The 13,296-nt window shown below is 36.2% G+C and overlaps 1 protein-coding gene across 1 annotated transcript in view; it reads right to left on the bottom strand.

Annotated features, from left to right (window-relative positions):
- TM9SF3 (transmembrane 9 superfamily member 3) overlaps positions 1-13,296 on the bottom strand; it is a 74,542-nt gene that overhangs the window by 10,559 nt on the left and 50,687 nt on the right. Inside the window, exons 10-14 of the mRNA XM_067709853.1 lie at positions 10,287-10,426; positions 7,418-7,486; positions 6,294-6,440; positions 5,738-5,821; positions 5,535-5,611 (exon numbers count right to left, since the gene is read on the bottom strand). Coding sequence (XP_067565954.1) covers positions 5,535-5,611; positions 5,738-5,821; positions 6,294-6,440; positions 7,418-7,486; positions 10,287-10,426 — 517 coding nt within the window. The remainder of the gene's footprint in view (positions 1-5,534; positions 5,612-5,737; positions 5,822-6,293; positions 6,441-7,417; positions 7,487-10,286; positions 10,427-13,296) is intronic.

Genomic DNA, 13,296 nt, shown 5'->3' with positions numbered 1-13,296 from the left:
ACTACAACAAACTCTATGCCAATAAAATGGACAACCTGGAAGAAACGGACAAATTCTTAGAGGGGTATAACCTTCCAAGACTGAACCAGGAAGAAATAGAAAATATGAACAGACCAATCACAAGTAATGAAATTGAAACTGTTATTAAAAATCTTCCAACAAACAAAAGTCCCGGACCAGATGGCTTCACAGGTGAATTCTATCAAACATTTAGAGAAGAGCTAACACCCATCCTTCTCGAACTCGTCCAAAAAATTGCAGAGGAAGGAACACACCCAAACTCATTCTAATGAGGCCACCATCACCCTGATACCAAAACCAGACAAAGATACTACAAAAAAAGAAAATTACAGACCAATATCACTGATGAATATAGATGCAAAAATCCTCAACAAAATACTAGCAAACAGAATCCAACCACAAATTAAAAGGATCATACACCATGATCAAGTGGGATTTATCCCAGGGATGCAAGGATTCTTCAATATATGCAAATCAATCAATGTAATACACCACATTAACAAACTGAAGAATAAAAACCATATGATCATCTCAATAGATGCAGAAAAAGCTTTTGATAAAATTCAACACCCATTTATGATAAAAACTCTCCAGAAAGTGGGCAGAGAGGCAACCTACCTCAACATAATAAAGGCCATATACGACAAACCCACAGCAAACATCATTCTCAATGGTGAAAAACTGAAACCATTTCCTCTAAGATCAGGAACAAGACAAGGAAGTCCACTCTCACCACTATTATTCAACACAGTTTTGGAAGTCCTAGCCATGGCAATCAGAGAAGAAAAAGAAATAAAAGGAATACAAATTGGAAAAGAAGAAGTAAAACTGTCACTGTCTGCAGATGACATGATAATATACATAGAGAATCCTAAAAATGCTACCAGAAAACTACTAGAGCTAATCAATGAATTTGGTAAAGTTGCAGGATACAAAATTAATGCACAGAAATCTCTTGCATTCCTATACACTAGTGATGAAAAATGTGAAATAGAAATTAAGGAAACACTCCCATTTACCATTGCAACAAAAAGAATAAAATACCTAGGAATAAACCTACCTAGGGAGACAAAAGACCTGTATGCAGAAAACTATAAGACACTGATGAAAGAAATTAAACATGATACCAACAGATGGAGAGATATACTTACCATGTTCTTGGAATGGAAGAATCAATACTGTGAAAATTACTATACTACCCAAAGCAATCTACAGATTCAATGCAATCCCTAACAAATTACCAATGGTATTTTTTACGGAACTAGAACAAAAATTCTTGAAATTTGTATGGAGACACAAAAGACCCTGAATAGCCAAAGCAGTCTTGAGGGGAAAAAGACGGAGCTGGAGGAATCAGACTCCCTGCTTCAGACTATACTACAAAGCTACAGTAATCAAGACAATATGGTACTGGCATAAAAACAGAAACATAGATCAATGGAACAAGGGAGAAAGCCCAGAGATAAACCCACGCACCTATGGTAAACTAATCTATGACAAAGGAGGCAAGGATATAAATGGAGAAAAGACAGTCTCTTCAATAAGTGGTGCTGGGAAAACTGGACAGCTACATGTAAAAGAATGAAATTAGAACACTCCCTAACACCATACACAAAAATAAACTCAAAATGGATTCGAGACCTAAATGTAAGACCAGACATTATAAAACTCTTAGAGGAAAACATAGGAAGAACACTCTTTGACATAAATCAGAGCAAGATCTTTTTTGATTCACCTCCTAGAGTAATGGAAATAAAAACAAAAATAAACAAATGGGACCTAAAGAAATTTAAAAGCTTTTGTACAGCAAAGGAAACCATAAACAAGACGAAAAGAGAACCCTCAGAATGGGAAAAATATTTGCAAACGAATCAACGGACAAAGGATTAATCTCCAAAATATATAAACAGCTCAATTAGCTCAATATTAAGGAAACAAACAACCCAATCCAAAAATGGGCAGAAGACCGAAATAGACATTTCTCCAAAGAAGGCATACAGATGGCCAAGAAGCACATGAAAAGCTGCTCAACATCACTAATTATTAGAGAAATGCAAATCAAAACTACAATGAGGTATCACCTCACACCAGTTAGAATAGGCATCATCAGAAAATCTACAAACAACAAATGCTGGAGGGTGTGGAGAAAAGGGAACCCTCTTGCAATGGTGGTGGGAATGTAAATTGATACAGCCACTATGGAGAACAGTATGGAGGTTCCTTAAAAAACTAAAAACAGAATTACCATATGATCCAGCAATCCCACTACTGGGCATACACCCAGAGAAAACCATAATTCAAAAAGTCACATGCACCTCAATGTTCATTGCAGCACTATTTACAATAGCCAGGTCATGGAAGCAACCTAAATGCCCATCGACAGATGCATAGATAAAGAGGTTGTGGTACATATATACAATGGAGTATTACTCAGCCATAAAAAGGAACCAAACTGAGTCATTTGTGGAGACGTGGATGGATCTAGAGACTGTCATACAGAGTGAAGTCAGAAAGAGAAAAACTTATATCGTATATTAATGCACATATGTGGAATCTAGAAAAATGGGACAGATGAACCAGTGTGTAGGGCAAAAGTTGAGACATGGATGTAGAGAACAAATGTATGGACACCAAGGGGGGAAAGGCGCGGGGGTGTGGGGATGGTAGTGTGCTGAATTGGGCTATTGGGATTGACATGTATACACTGATGTGTATAAAATTGATGACTAATAAGAACCTGCTGTATAAAAAAATAAATTAAATTAGAAAATTAAAAAAAAACGAAAGATCTCATTAAATAACGAGGAGTTCGGGGAACAATATTCTGAAGGAAGGATGGCCAATAATACTAAACGAAATTTTTGATTGCCAAGGGATACACAGGATGTTCGCATACAACACAAATCCAGACTTAGCTTTCAGTTCCTATTCAACTTTCTCTCAATTTTGGTTAACTAATTATCACAAGGCAAGGTTATCACAGCGGCTATAAATAAAAATGTGTAACTATAATACAGAGAACTGTCTTCCCTTATAGCTGGTGAAATTACTTTTACTACTTTACAGTCAGTGTCATTTGTTTATGTGTGTACACAGTGGTCACATACATGGTATATACGAACAGATTTTTTTTTTAACTTTTATTTTATATTGGAGAATAGTTGATTTACAATGTTGTGCTAGTTTCAGTAGTACAGCAAAGTGATTTAGTTATACATATACATATATCTGTTCTTTTGCAGATTCTTTTCCCATAAAGGTTATTACAGAGTATTGAGTAGAGTTCCCTGTGCTATATACAGTAGGTCCTTGTTGATTATTTTATATCTAGTAGTGTGTATATGTTAATCCCAACCTCCTAATTTATCCCTCCCCTCCATCTCTTTCCCCTTTGGTAATCGTAAGTTTGTTTTCTAAATCTGTGAGTCTGTTTCTGTTTTGTAAATAAGTTCATTTGTATCATTTTTTAGATTCCACATGTAAGTGATATTATATGATATTTTTCTTTCTCTGTCTGACTTACTTCACCTTGTATGATAATCTCTAGGTCTATCCATGTTGCTGCAAAAGGCATTATTTCACTCTTTTTTATGGCTGAGTATAGATTCTTTTTTTTTAATTATCATGTAATATTATATTAGTTTAAGGTGGACATCATAATGATTTATGTATGTATTGCAAAATGATCACTCAATAAATTTAGTTAACATCCATTACCTTACATAGTTTCCAAGGTTTTTTTCTTGTGATAAGAACTTTTAAGACCACTCTCTTAACAGCTTACAAATGTAAAACACAATATTCTTAAATCTAATCACCTTACTGTACATTACATCCCCAGAAGTTATTCATCTTATAATTGGAAGTTTGGACCTTTTGACCACCTTCTCTGGCAACTACCATTCTGCAGAACAGATTCCTCTGATGAAAGAAGAAAGCAACCTTGGTACCCTAAAGAGGTCCACAAATGTCATACCAGGACCCAGGTTTTAACAAGATAATTCTGTTTTCCTTATTCTATTGCCCATCCTATAGCTAAAGGCAGAATTACAAAAAAAAAAAAAAAAAAAGTGTGTGGGGGGGGTAGTTCTGAATTATACACTATCTGGAAACGTCTCCAGAGTGATTATTCATTAAGCCTTACATCATTCCTATGAGGTAACTAGGGAATTAGCTTCATTTATTGGGTAAAAACCTGAACCAGAAAAAAAGTGAGCTGCTTGTACATTTTCCCTTAAGATACCTCTGCCAGGACTCAGTGTCATGAAATTGCTCTGAGGTGAAAACACATGGTGTAGAAACCCAAAGAATCTACAGAAACAAAGACACAACCCCAGAAGAGAAGGACAGCCCAAGACGCTTGGCCCTCCTCAACCCCGTAACAGCAGCAGCCAGCACCCACTGAGCATCTGCCATCCACCTGATGTTTACCCAGTCAATCACTGACTCCTCATCACAACCCTGCAAGGTAGGTATTACTACTGTTTTGCAAATGAGAATGTTGAGGAAGAAAGGTTAAATAATTTGGCCACAGTAACAGGGCTATTAAGTAGGGGCAATACGATTCACAACCAGGACTAATTGGTCCCCCAAAGTCTAGCTCTTCCCAGAAATTCTCCACCATGTCTCCCATGTAACTGGCTATCTCTTAACACCTAATAACAGACCTGCATTACACTTGGTGCTTTACACACATGACACTATCACAAATAACTACTCTGAAAGCTATGCCCATTTTATAGATTAGAAAATGAGATTTAGAAAGGTTGATACGCCTTCCCATGGCCACAAAAAACAGTGAGTGGCAGCATGGAGATTTAATCCAGGTCTCTCAGGCTTTTCAGTCCATGTCTTTTCCATTTTTCATGCTGCTTCCAAAAGTTCTTTCTTTGTTTTCTAGTTATTTCACACATACTAGAGACTCTATCATTGGTGATAACTATCACGTCTTCCATCTAAGGGAAGATTGTGATAGACCTATGAAACAGTGGTATTATCCTCATTTTACAGAGGCTTGGAGAGCTTAGGGAACTGGATCAAGGTATAGAACCACAGATGGCACAGCCAGAACTTAAGCCCAGTCTGCAGACACCCAAGCGTGTACTGGTAACCAGTCAACTGTGCTACCTCCATGAACGGTGGAACAGAAACTTCCAAACAAAAATCATTCAGCCAAACCTTAACCTGTTTACATAATAATCTTTTCCAAAGAATCTAAACTAAACAAACAAAAACAACAATTCTCAACATGAATAAGAAACTAATTGTGGTATGGAAAATAAAAATAGTGCTATACAGAATTACTAAAAACAGGAAAGTAAAAAAGAAATCAATGAGGTAATAAATTAGATTTTGAGGAATAGTCAAAAGAATTGAAATCAGATGCTTGAGTTTATTTTGGTATTCCTGATCAAACAACAAAAAGTAGTTTCTTAATTTCCAATTACTGTATTTTTCTGATTCAGAAGCACTCAAAGATTTACTCATGATGTTCCAGGAAGTTCAGAACTTACCACACATTATCCCTAAGGCTGTGCTAAATACCGCCATATATCCAAAGTAAAATGATGTCTGAAATAAGCCATACATCCTGAAATAAAACCAAAAAATTATATATAGTATATCCATTTTTACTTTAGACATAAGGCCTAAATTCTAGTATTTAAATGACAAACTTAGCTTCTAAAATACAAAATGAAAAATTGTCTCCACTTACTTTGTTTTGAAAAAATAGTAGTAAAAGGAATACATGTAAACATAAATTGCAGTTGATGCAGCAGAGAGAAAACTTGTCCATTGCCTGAAGAAAAAAAATAACCCTTTTGAATGGATGGCACTGAAAGATTTTTAAGCAAAGACTTTTATAAAAATATCCTTTAAGATTCTGTATATTTAAAAACAAATGCATGTACAAATGTACAATGGCATTTAAATATATCAACGAGGAGAAAGCCTAAGAATTGGAAGGAGAGATCCTAAATTTTGTCAAATTTACTATTATAAATGACCCTAAATAAACCATTTCCTTTTTCAGACCTGTCTCCTAGTGTTTAAACTAATGACCCTCATTAATACCAACAAAATTTTTTTTGACTAATATTATTTTTCCTCTAAAATCATCAACATTTTTATAATTGAAAAAAAAATCCCTGTACTATCTTAAGGAGGAAAATTTCTATACAGATCTTTTACTCCACTTGATACACTTCAAATGGAATCTTATTTTAAAATATTATGGTCCCCAGAGGTTCTTCCCAGAAATAAGTACTCACCACCTATAATCCTCTGCATTTAGTAGAAAGTATGTGCACACGATGGTCACACAGACGGTCACAATGCACAGGATGACCAGCACCAGCATCATGAAGCCATAGACATAATAGATCTTATACGCCCAGAAAGATGTGAAGATGAAATACCTAAATACAACACAACGAAGACACAGTTTTCTAGTCTTTATTCATGTAGCTCACACTGCTCTTGCTAAATCTCACTTGCATCTTAGTTCTCACTTTTTTCTCACTTAAATCTCAATATTTTTCTTTCAAGTAACTTCCAACAGTTTCCCTTACCCCCTTTTCATTAAGTCATTTAAAATTCTCTCAAAAATATTTTCTTAGATAATCTTTCAAGACCAGACTCATTAGGAGGGTAGGGTATCCATCTCTAAGCAAACTAAATAAATTAGAAGCTTAAGGAGTATACTGTGGAAATGAAAATAGCTAAAAATTCTTATTTTTTAAATAAAGTCAATTTCCTTGTTCTTTCATTTTTTTCTAGATATGACACTTTATAAACAATGTATTTTATATTTTATAAAACACCCTATTAAATTTAAAAAAGGTTTGATATAGTAATAATGTATAAAATTAGGAAAATAAAAATAATTAGGAAAAGAAAGCCTATGGAAGCTTCATGCCATTTTCACAGTACCACAAAAGAAAGGGCATTAAGATTTTATACCAAAAAAAGACCCTTTACTCTAATTCCATTACACAAGCCATAGTTAAACAAAAAGCGTTTTGTTTTGTTTTTTGCAGGACATGGGCCTCTCACTGCTGTGGCCTCTCCCGCTGCGGAGCACAGGCTCCGGACACGCAGGCCCAGCGGCCACAGCTCACGGGCCCAGCTGCTCCGCGGCATGTGGGATCTTCCCGGACCAGGGAACGAACCTGTGTCCCCTGCATCGGCAGGCGGACTCTCAACCACTGCGCCACCAGGGAAGCCCGAAAACCACCTTTTAACAGACTACATAGACCCCTTTCTAGAAGCATGGACTTAACAAACTAACTCTGTTAGCTGTCTGCCCATCTGATGATTCTATACCTATCCTAACTCCTAAATTTTCTTATTACAATGAAATCCCCCAAAACATAAATACATTGCCAAAACTTACATTTCAATAAAGATTGAGCCAAAAGGTAAAATTCCTCCCAGGCAAACAATAACTGCAGGCTCCATGAACCTGGAAAATATTAAAATTAACAGTAAACTTCTAGTATGATTTCCACATTATATTATATAAACCCTGATAATAGAAATGAGATGCTTGGTACTTAAAAATAACATAAGGATAGAAACAAACCAATAAACAGAAAAACAAAAATTCAAAGAGGCACAATACTGAGAGGGGACTTCAAATTAGCCATAGGTTATAGTCAAAATTCTTTTTGGCATTAAAGGCTGAGATAAGAACTTGTGGAACACAAATACTTGCTTACTGGCAGAACTCAAGAAAAACTATGAGTATTTGCTCCTGTTCTATACTTTTCAGTAACTTCTAAAAATTTTCGTCATTTACCTTACAGAAAGCCATAGGGAAAGAAAAGTCTTGAGACCCCCCTGCATCTGAAATAATGTTTCCCAAATTGTGGTCTTGCCAATCTCTTTGCTCATGCTTTCCTTGGTTCAGTAACTTGTTCTCCTATGAATCACACAATTAAGGTATTATGGGTTCTGAGTTATAAAAGGAGTCAAAGAACGAATAAAAAATAAAATTCAAACCTCATTCATTCACTCAACAAACATTTACTGATTGCAATCAGTAATTCTCCACCTGCAATGCCTTCCCTTGTCTCACGGTTCTCTCCTGTGAGCACTGACTCAAGTGTTCGCCCCATAAAGCCTTTCTCGGGTCTCCCAAGAAGAGGTGGGTTCTTCCACTGTCTCTTGAACGTAATTCCACGGCAGCACTTACCACACTATACTGTACTGTCTAATTAAATACCTCACTAGATTATAAACCCTGGCATGCAGAAGCTATTCATCTAGGTATTCCCAGTGTCCAGCACAGTATGTGGCACATAAAAGATAGTAAACTACTATTTCTGAAATGAACAAACTACAAAACTGAGAAGAAAATGAGTTTGAGAGCCGAAAAAAAAAATTTTTAAGTCTAGTCTTCTTTCCTCCTTTTATGGAAAGCCAAGATCCACAGAGGTTAAAAATGACATGCCCGCCAGATCTAGTATTCAGATTTTGGTTCCCATACAACTATATAAAGAAAATGAAGAGACACGCAAGCCTTCCTACACCTAAATGTGACCCATGGTTATTAGCAAGGTCGCATGTTGCTCCTTCCTCTCCTTCACCAGCCCTAGTGAACCAGAGGAACTTTTGTGATTTCTATGCTTTTCCTTTAACCTTATCCTCCCCAGTAATGGGTAAAGGAACAAACATTAGGGTATCAATGAGCCTTAATAGTCTAATCTTGATTTGAAGATAAAACTGACTTTAAAAAACAGACTACAAAAGTTCTCATAAGCACCAATCCTAGAGAAAAAGAACACGGACAATTCCTAGGACTAGAACAGATCATTCTCCTTTACACTACGGGGCTATTTTATTCAGCCTCCACTTCTGCAAATGTCTACATACCTCCAAGTCTACAAAAGACTATATAAGTACTTAAACATAAGTTATACTTACAATATAGCAAAATATCTAGGAATGGAGGCTTTTCAATACATATCCCTTATTATGAATATGTAGAGTCTACCGTACAGCTATTCTTATGAGACGGGAAATAAAACAAATGTACAGTAAGACTGTTCTATTTATGTCTGCAAGTAAGAATTAGGAAAATAAAGAATGCAGAATAGCATAAATCAGCACTAAAACGTTCAATTTACTAATTTTATTTTTTATTTATTTATTTATTTTTTTTTGGCTGCGCCATGCGGCACACGGGATCTTAGTTCCCTCACTAGGGATCGAACCCGCACCCCTTGCAGTGGAAGGGTGGAGTCTTAACCACTGGACTGCTGGGGAAGTCCTCAATTTACTAATCTTAAAAAGCAAAACATATAATGAGTTCACATTTTGTTCAAATTTGAATTATGAAAATTAGAAATATAAACATATTAGTAACATCTCATTTTATGTCCAAAAGTTGAAAAAATACAAACCATCTCAAGTTAAAAATCCATCAAGAATCACTATTTCAAAGCTGAATGGTCAAATGAACTATATGCTTACACTACTGCAGTAGAAGAATCGCTTTAGCTGTTAAACAGAAATACCTGTCATCCTTTGTCAGGATTAAATCTTGAATTATGGGAGATCCTCAAAAATACATTTTGTGCATAAAATGTGAAAAATGTATTTGAGAGATTCTACACTATCCCAGAAGTGAAGGTAAAGAACATAGGTCGGTAAGTTATAATTGGTCTCACTACTAATTCCTCTCTCATTTGATACAAAATCTATGGCTATAAGTCAATGTTGTTTCAAATAATAAAATATCTGGAAAGGAAAGTGAAATTAGAAGTCAGGGGTTGGCAATCTTTTTCTGTAAAGGTTCAGATAGTAAGTATTTCAGGTTCAGGTTTTGCAGGTGATATGGTCTCTGTCATAACTACTCAACTTTGATGCCACCCTGTAAAAGCAGTCACAGACAATATGTCAACAGGCATGGCTATATTCCAACAAAATTTTATTTATAAAAACAGGCAGCAGGTTAAATCTGCTTTATAGACTGCAGTTATACAACAGCTGCCGCTTTAGGTCCCACCCACCTCTGTGCACTAGTGTACTTACCAAAGCATTTGATTTCTCTGTAAATGGCACCAATATTCAAAAAAGTGAAATAAGCATATCATTTATTACTACTCCTAGCAATATAAATTGAAGGAAAAAGTAAAAAGACAAATTCTTAAGTTTAAACTTATAAATACATGCCAATTCTAAAAATTATGTATACATAATAGCCTTAGGAATTTATATATTGTGAGAAGCAATCACATAAAATTTAGCATTCTCTTTACCATTTTTTCTCCGGTATGGGACGAGGCACGGCATTGACACGACACGGAAAGTTCGGTTGACCTGACAGATTTCGGCCAAGTATTGTACCAACAAGATTTAGAGGAAGGATAACAAAAAAACAGATGCAACAAACGGCCACCTGTAAATTAAATTAAAATATGTGTGATTACTCAGAGAACAATAACACTAATAAAAACAAGTGAAAACAACACTTAAAAATTTAAATACAATTTGATCACAAGAGAAAATGTTTAAGTTCAATATGGGTTAAAATTGTGCAGAATATATACTAATGGCAATAGGAAAAGAATGTGCTTTAGAATATTAGAATTAAACTAAATACAAGTTGAACTGTTTCCTATCTACTGTAGTTCCCAATTTTTCCTATTCTTCCATACTGTCCCTACTACAATCCTTTTTTCCTCTCCTTTCACTTTCAGCTGTCATGCTTTTAACATATCCTTTATCTTTTATCATTATAACCAACTTATTTACTTGCCTACACTTCACTGAGCTCCTAATATCCACAAGGACCTTTATACATGTTATTTTTCTACTTTACAGATGAAGAAAATGAGACTTAAGAGAGGCTAAGTAACTTCCCATGATCACACAATTAGTAGGTGGCCGAACTAAGATTTCAATTCAGATCTGCCTGTCTCAATCTGTCTGCTCATTTCTATTCTACAATGCCTTAGGATCTTAAAAATAGAAGAATATCACTATTTATGTACATATGTGTATTACTAAAATAATGAGTATTTTTCTGCCAATTAGTAATTCAAAGTCTAAAGTTACAGGGAAGACCACACAGAGATTCTAGAACCAAAGTGGTTAGTTAATAAATAAATAAATTTATTTTTGTGATTTTTTTTTTCTTTATATAAATCTGTACACTCAAGGAGACACACTCAAGCTCTTTTCCAGCCAGCATCTGGTTAGGATTATTTCACTCTGAACTTCTAAAACTGGAATAGGACTGAATCACCTCTAAGATCTCTTTCAATTATACATTTTGGGGTTCTAATAAATCAAAAGTAAAAGTGAGATGCAGCTCAATATTAAAGAAATAAACAACCTAAACCAAACATGGGCAGAAGACCTTAACAGACATTTCTACAAAGAAGACATACAGATGGCCAAGAAGCACATGAAAAGCTGCTCAACATCACTAATTATTAGAGAAATGCAAATCAAAACTACAGTGAGGTATCACCTCACACCCGTTAGAATGGGCATCATCAGAAAATCTACAAACAACAAATGTTGGAGAGGGTGTGGAGAAAAGGGAACCCTATTGCACCGTTGATGGGAATGTAAATTGACACAGCCACTATGGAGAACAGTATGGAGGTTCCTTAAAAAACTAAAAACAGAATTACCATATGATCCAGCAATCCCACTACTGGGCATATACCCAGAGAAAACCATAATTCAAAAAACACACATGCACCCCAATGTTCATTGCAGCACTATTTACAATAGCCAGGTCATGGAAGCAACCTAAATGCTCATCAACAGACGAATGGATAAAGAAGTTGTGGTACAGGGACTTCCCTGGTGGCGCAGTGGTTAAGAATCCACCTGCCAATGCAGGGGACACGGGTTCGAGCCCTGGTCTGGGAAGATCCCACATGCCGCGGAGCAACTAAGCCCGTGAGCCACAACTACTGAGCCTGCGCTCTAGAGCCCACGAGCCACAACTACTGAGCCCATGTGCTGCAACTACTGAAGCCCGTGTGCCTAGAGCCAGTGCTCCGCAACAAGAGAAGCCACCACAATGAGAAGCCCATGCACTGCAACGAAGAGTAGCCTCCTCTCACCACAACTAGAGAAAGCCCGTGCACAGCAACAAAGACCCAACGCAGCCAAAAATAAATATAAAATAAATTAATTTAAAAAATGTTGTGGTACATATATGCAATGGAATATTACTCAGCCCTAAAAAGGAATGAAATTGAGTCATTTGTGGAGATGTGGATGGATCTAGAGACTGTCATACAGAGCAAAGTAAGTCAGAAAGAGAAAAACAAATATCGTATATTAACACATGTATGTGGAACCTAGAAAAATGGTATAGATGAACCGGTTTCCAGGGCAGAAGTTGAGACACAGATGTAGAGAACAAATGTATGGACACCAAGGGAGGAAAGCCACAGGGAGGGTGGAGATGGTGGTATGCTGAACTGGGCGATTGGGATTGACATGTATACAACTGATGTGTTTAAAACTGATGACTAATAAGAACATGCTGTATATAAAAAAAATTAAATTAAATTTTAAAAAAACTCAATAAAATGTACCTTGATGGGAAAAAAAAGTAAAAGTGAGAGAAAAGCTGAATGAAAACTGTGAAGAAACTGACTGAGAGAAATGAAGAGGTGTGGGGTAGAAAATTCACAGTGATCACATGAGAAGGAAAGAATCTATTTTGAAGCAACATTGTGAAAACTCTGCATCTTCATTATATCCTTATGTGTGCTTGTGTGTGTTAAACAAGCCAAGGAGTATTTTCATCTTCCTTTCAGGTAAAACTTGCATAAATGTATGAGAGTTAAGAGAGTTCTGAAATTCCATTTTAAAGCTCAGACTTAGGAAGGCAAATCATTGGTGTCTCAGTTTAGACCTGTTAATAATATGAATTTCTGGGCTTCCCTGGTGGCGCAGTGGTTGACAGTCCGCCTGCCAATGCAGGGGACACGGGTTCGTGCCCCGGTCTGGGAGGATCCCACGTGCCGCAGAGTGGCTGGGCCCATAAGCCATGGCCGCTGAGCCTGTGCGTCCGGAGCCTGTGCTCCGCAACGCGAGAGGCCACAACAGTGAGAGGCCCGTGTACCGCAAAAAAAAAAAAATAATAAATAAATAAATAATAAAAAATATGAATTTTTGCCCATATAAATAACAAGAATATGTGAAACATAAAAAATAAGCAGACATTTTAAAGATATTTTAAATACTACGATATATTGTGAATTATACATACCTCATATTTGGGGGGTGAATTCTGTC

Source organism: Pseudorca crassidens, chromosome 16 (assembly GCF_039906515.1).
Source record: "Pseudorca crassidens isolate mPseCra1 chromosome 16, mPseCra1.hap1, whole genome shotgun sequence".
Taxonomy (NCBI): domain Eukaryota; kingdom Metazoa; phylum Chordata; class Mammalia; order Artiodactyla; family Delphinidae; genus Pseudorca; species Pseudorca crassidens.
Note: the sequence above shows the minus strand (reverse complement) of the source record. Positions and strands in the feature narration are given on the sequence as shown.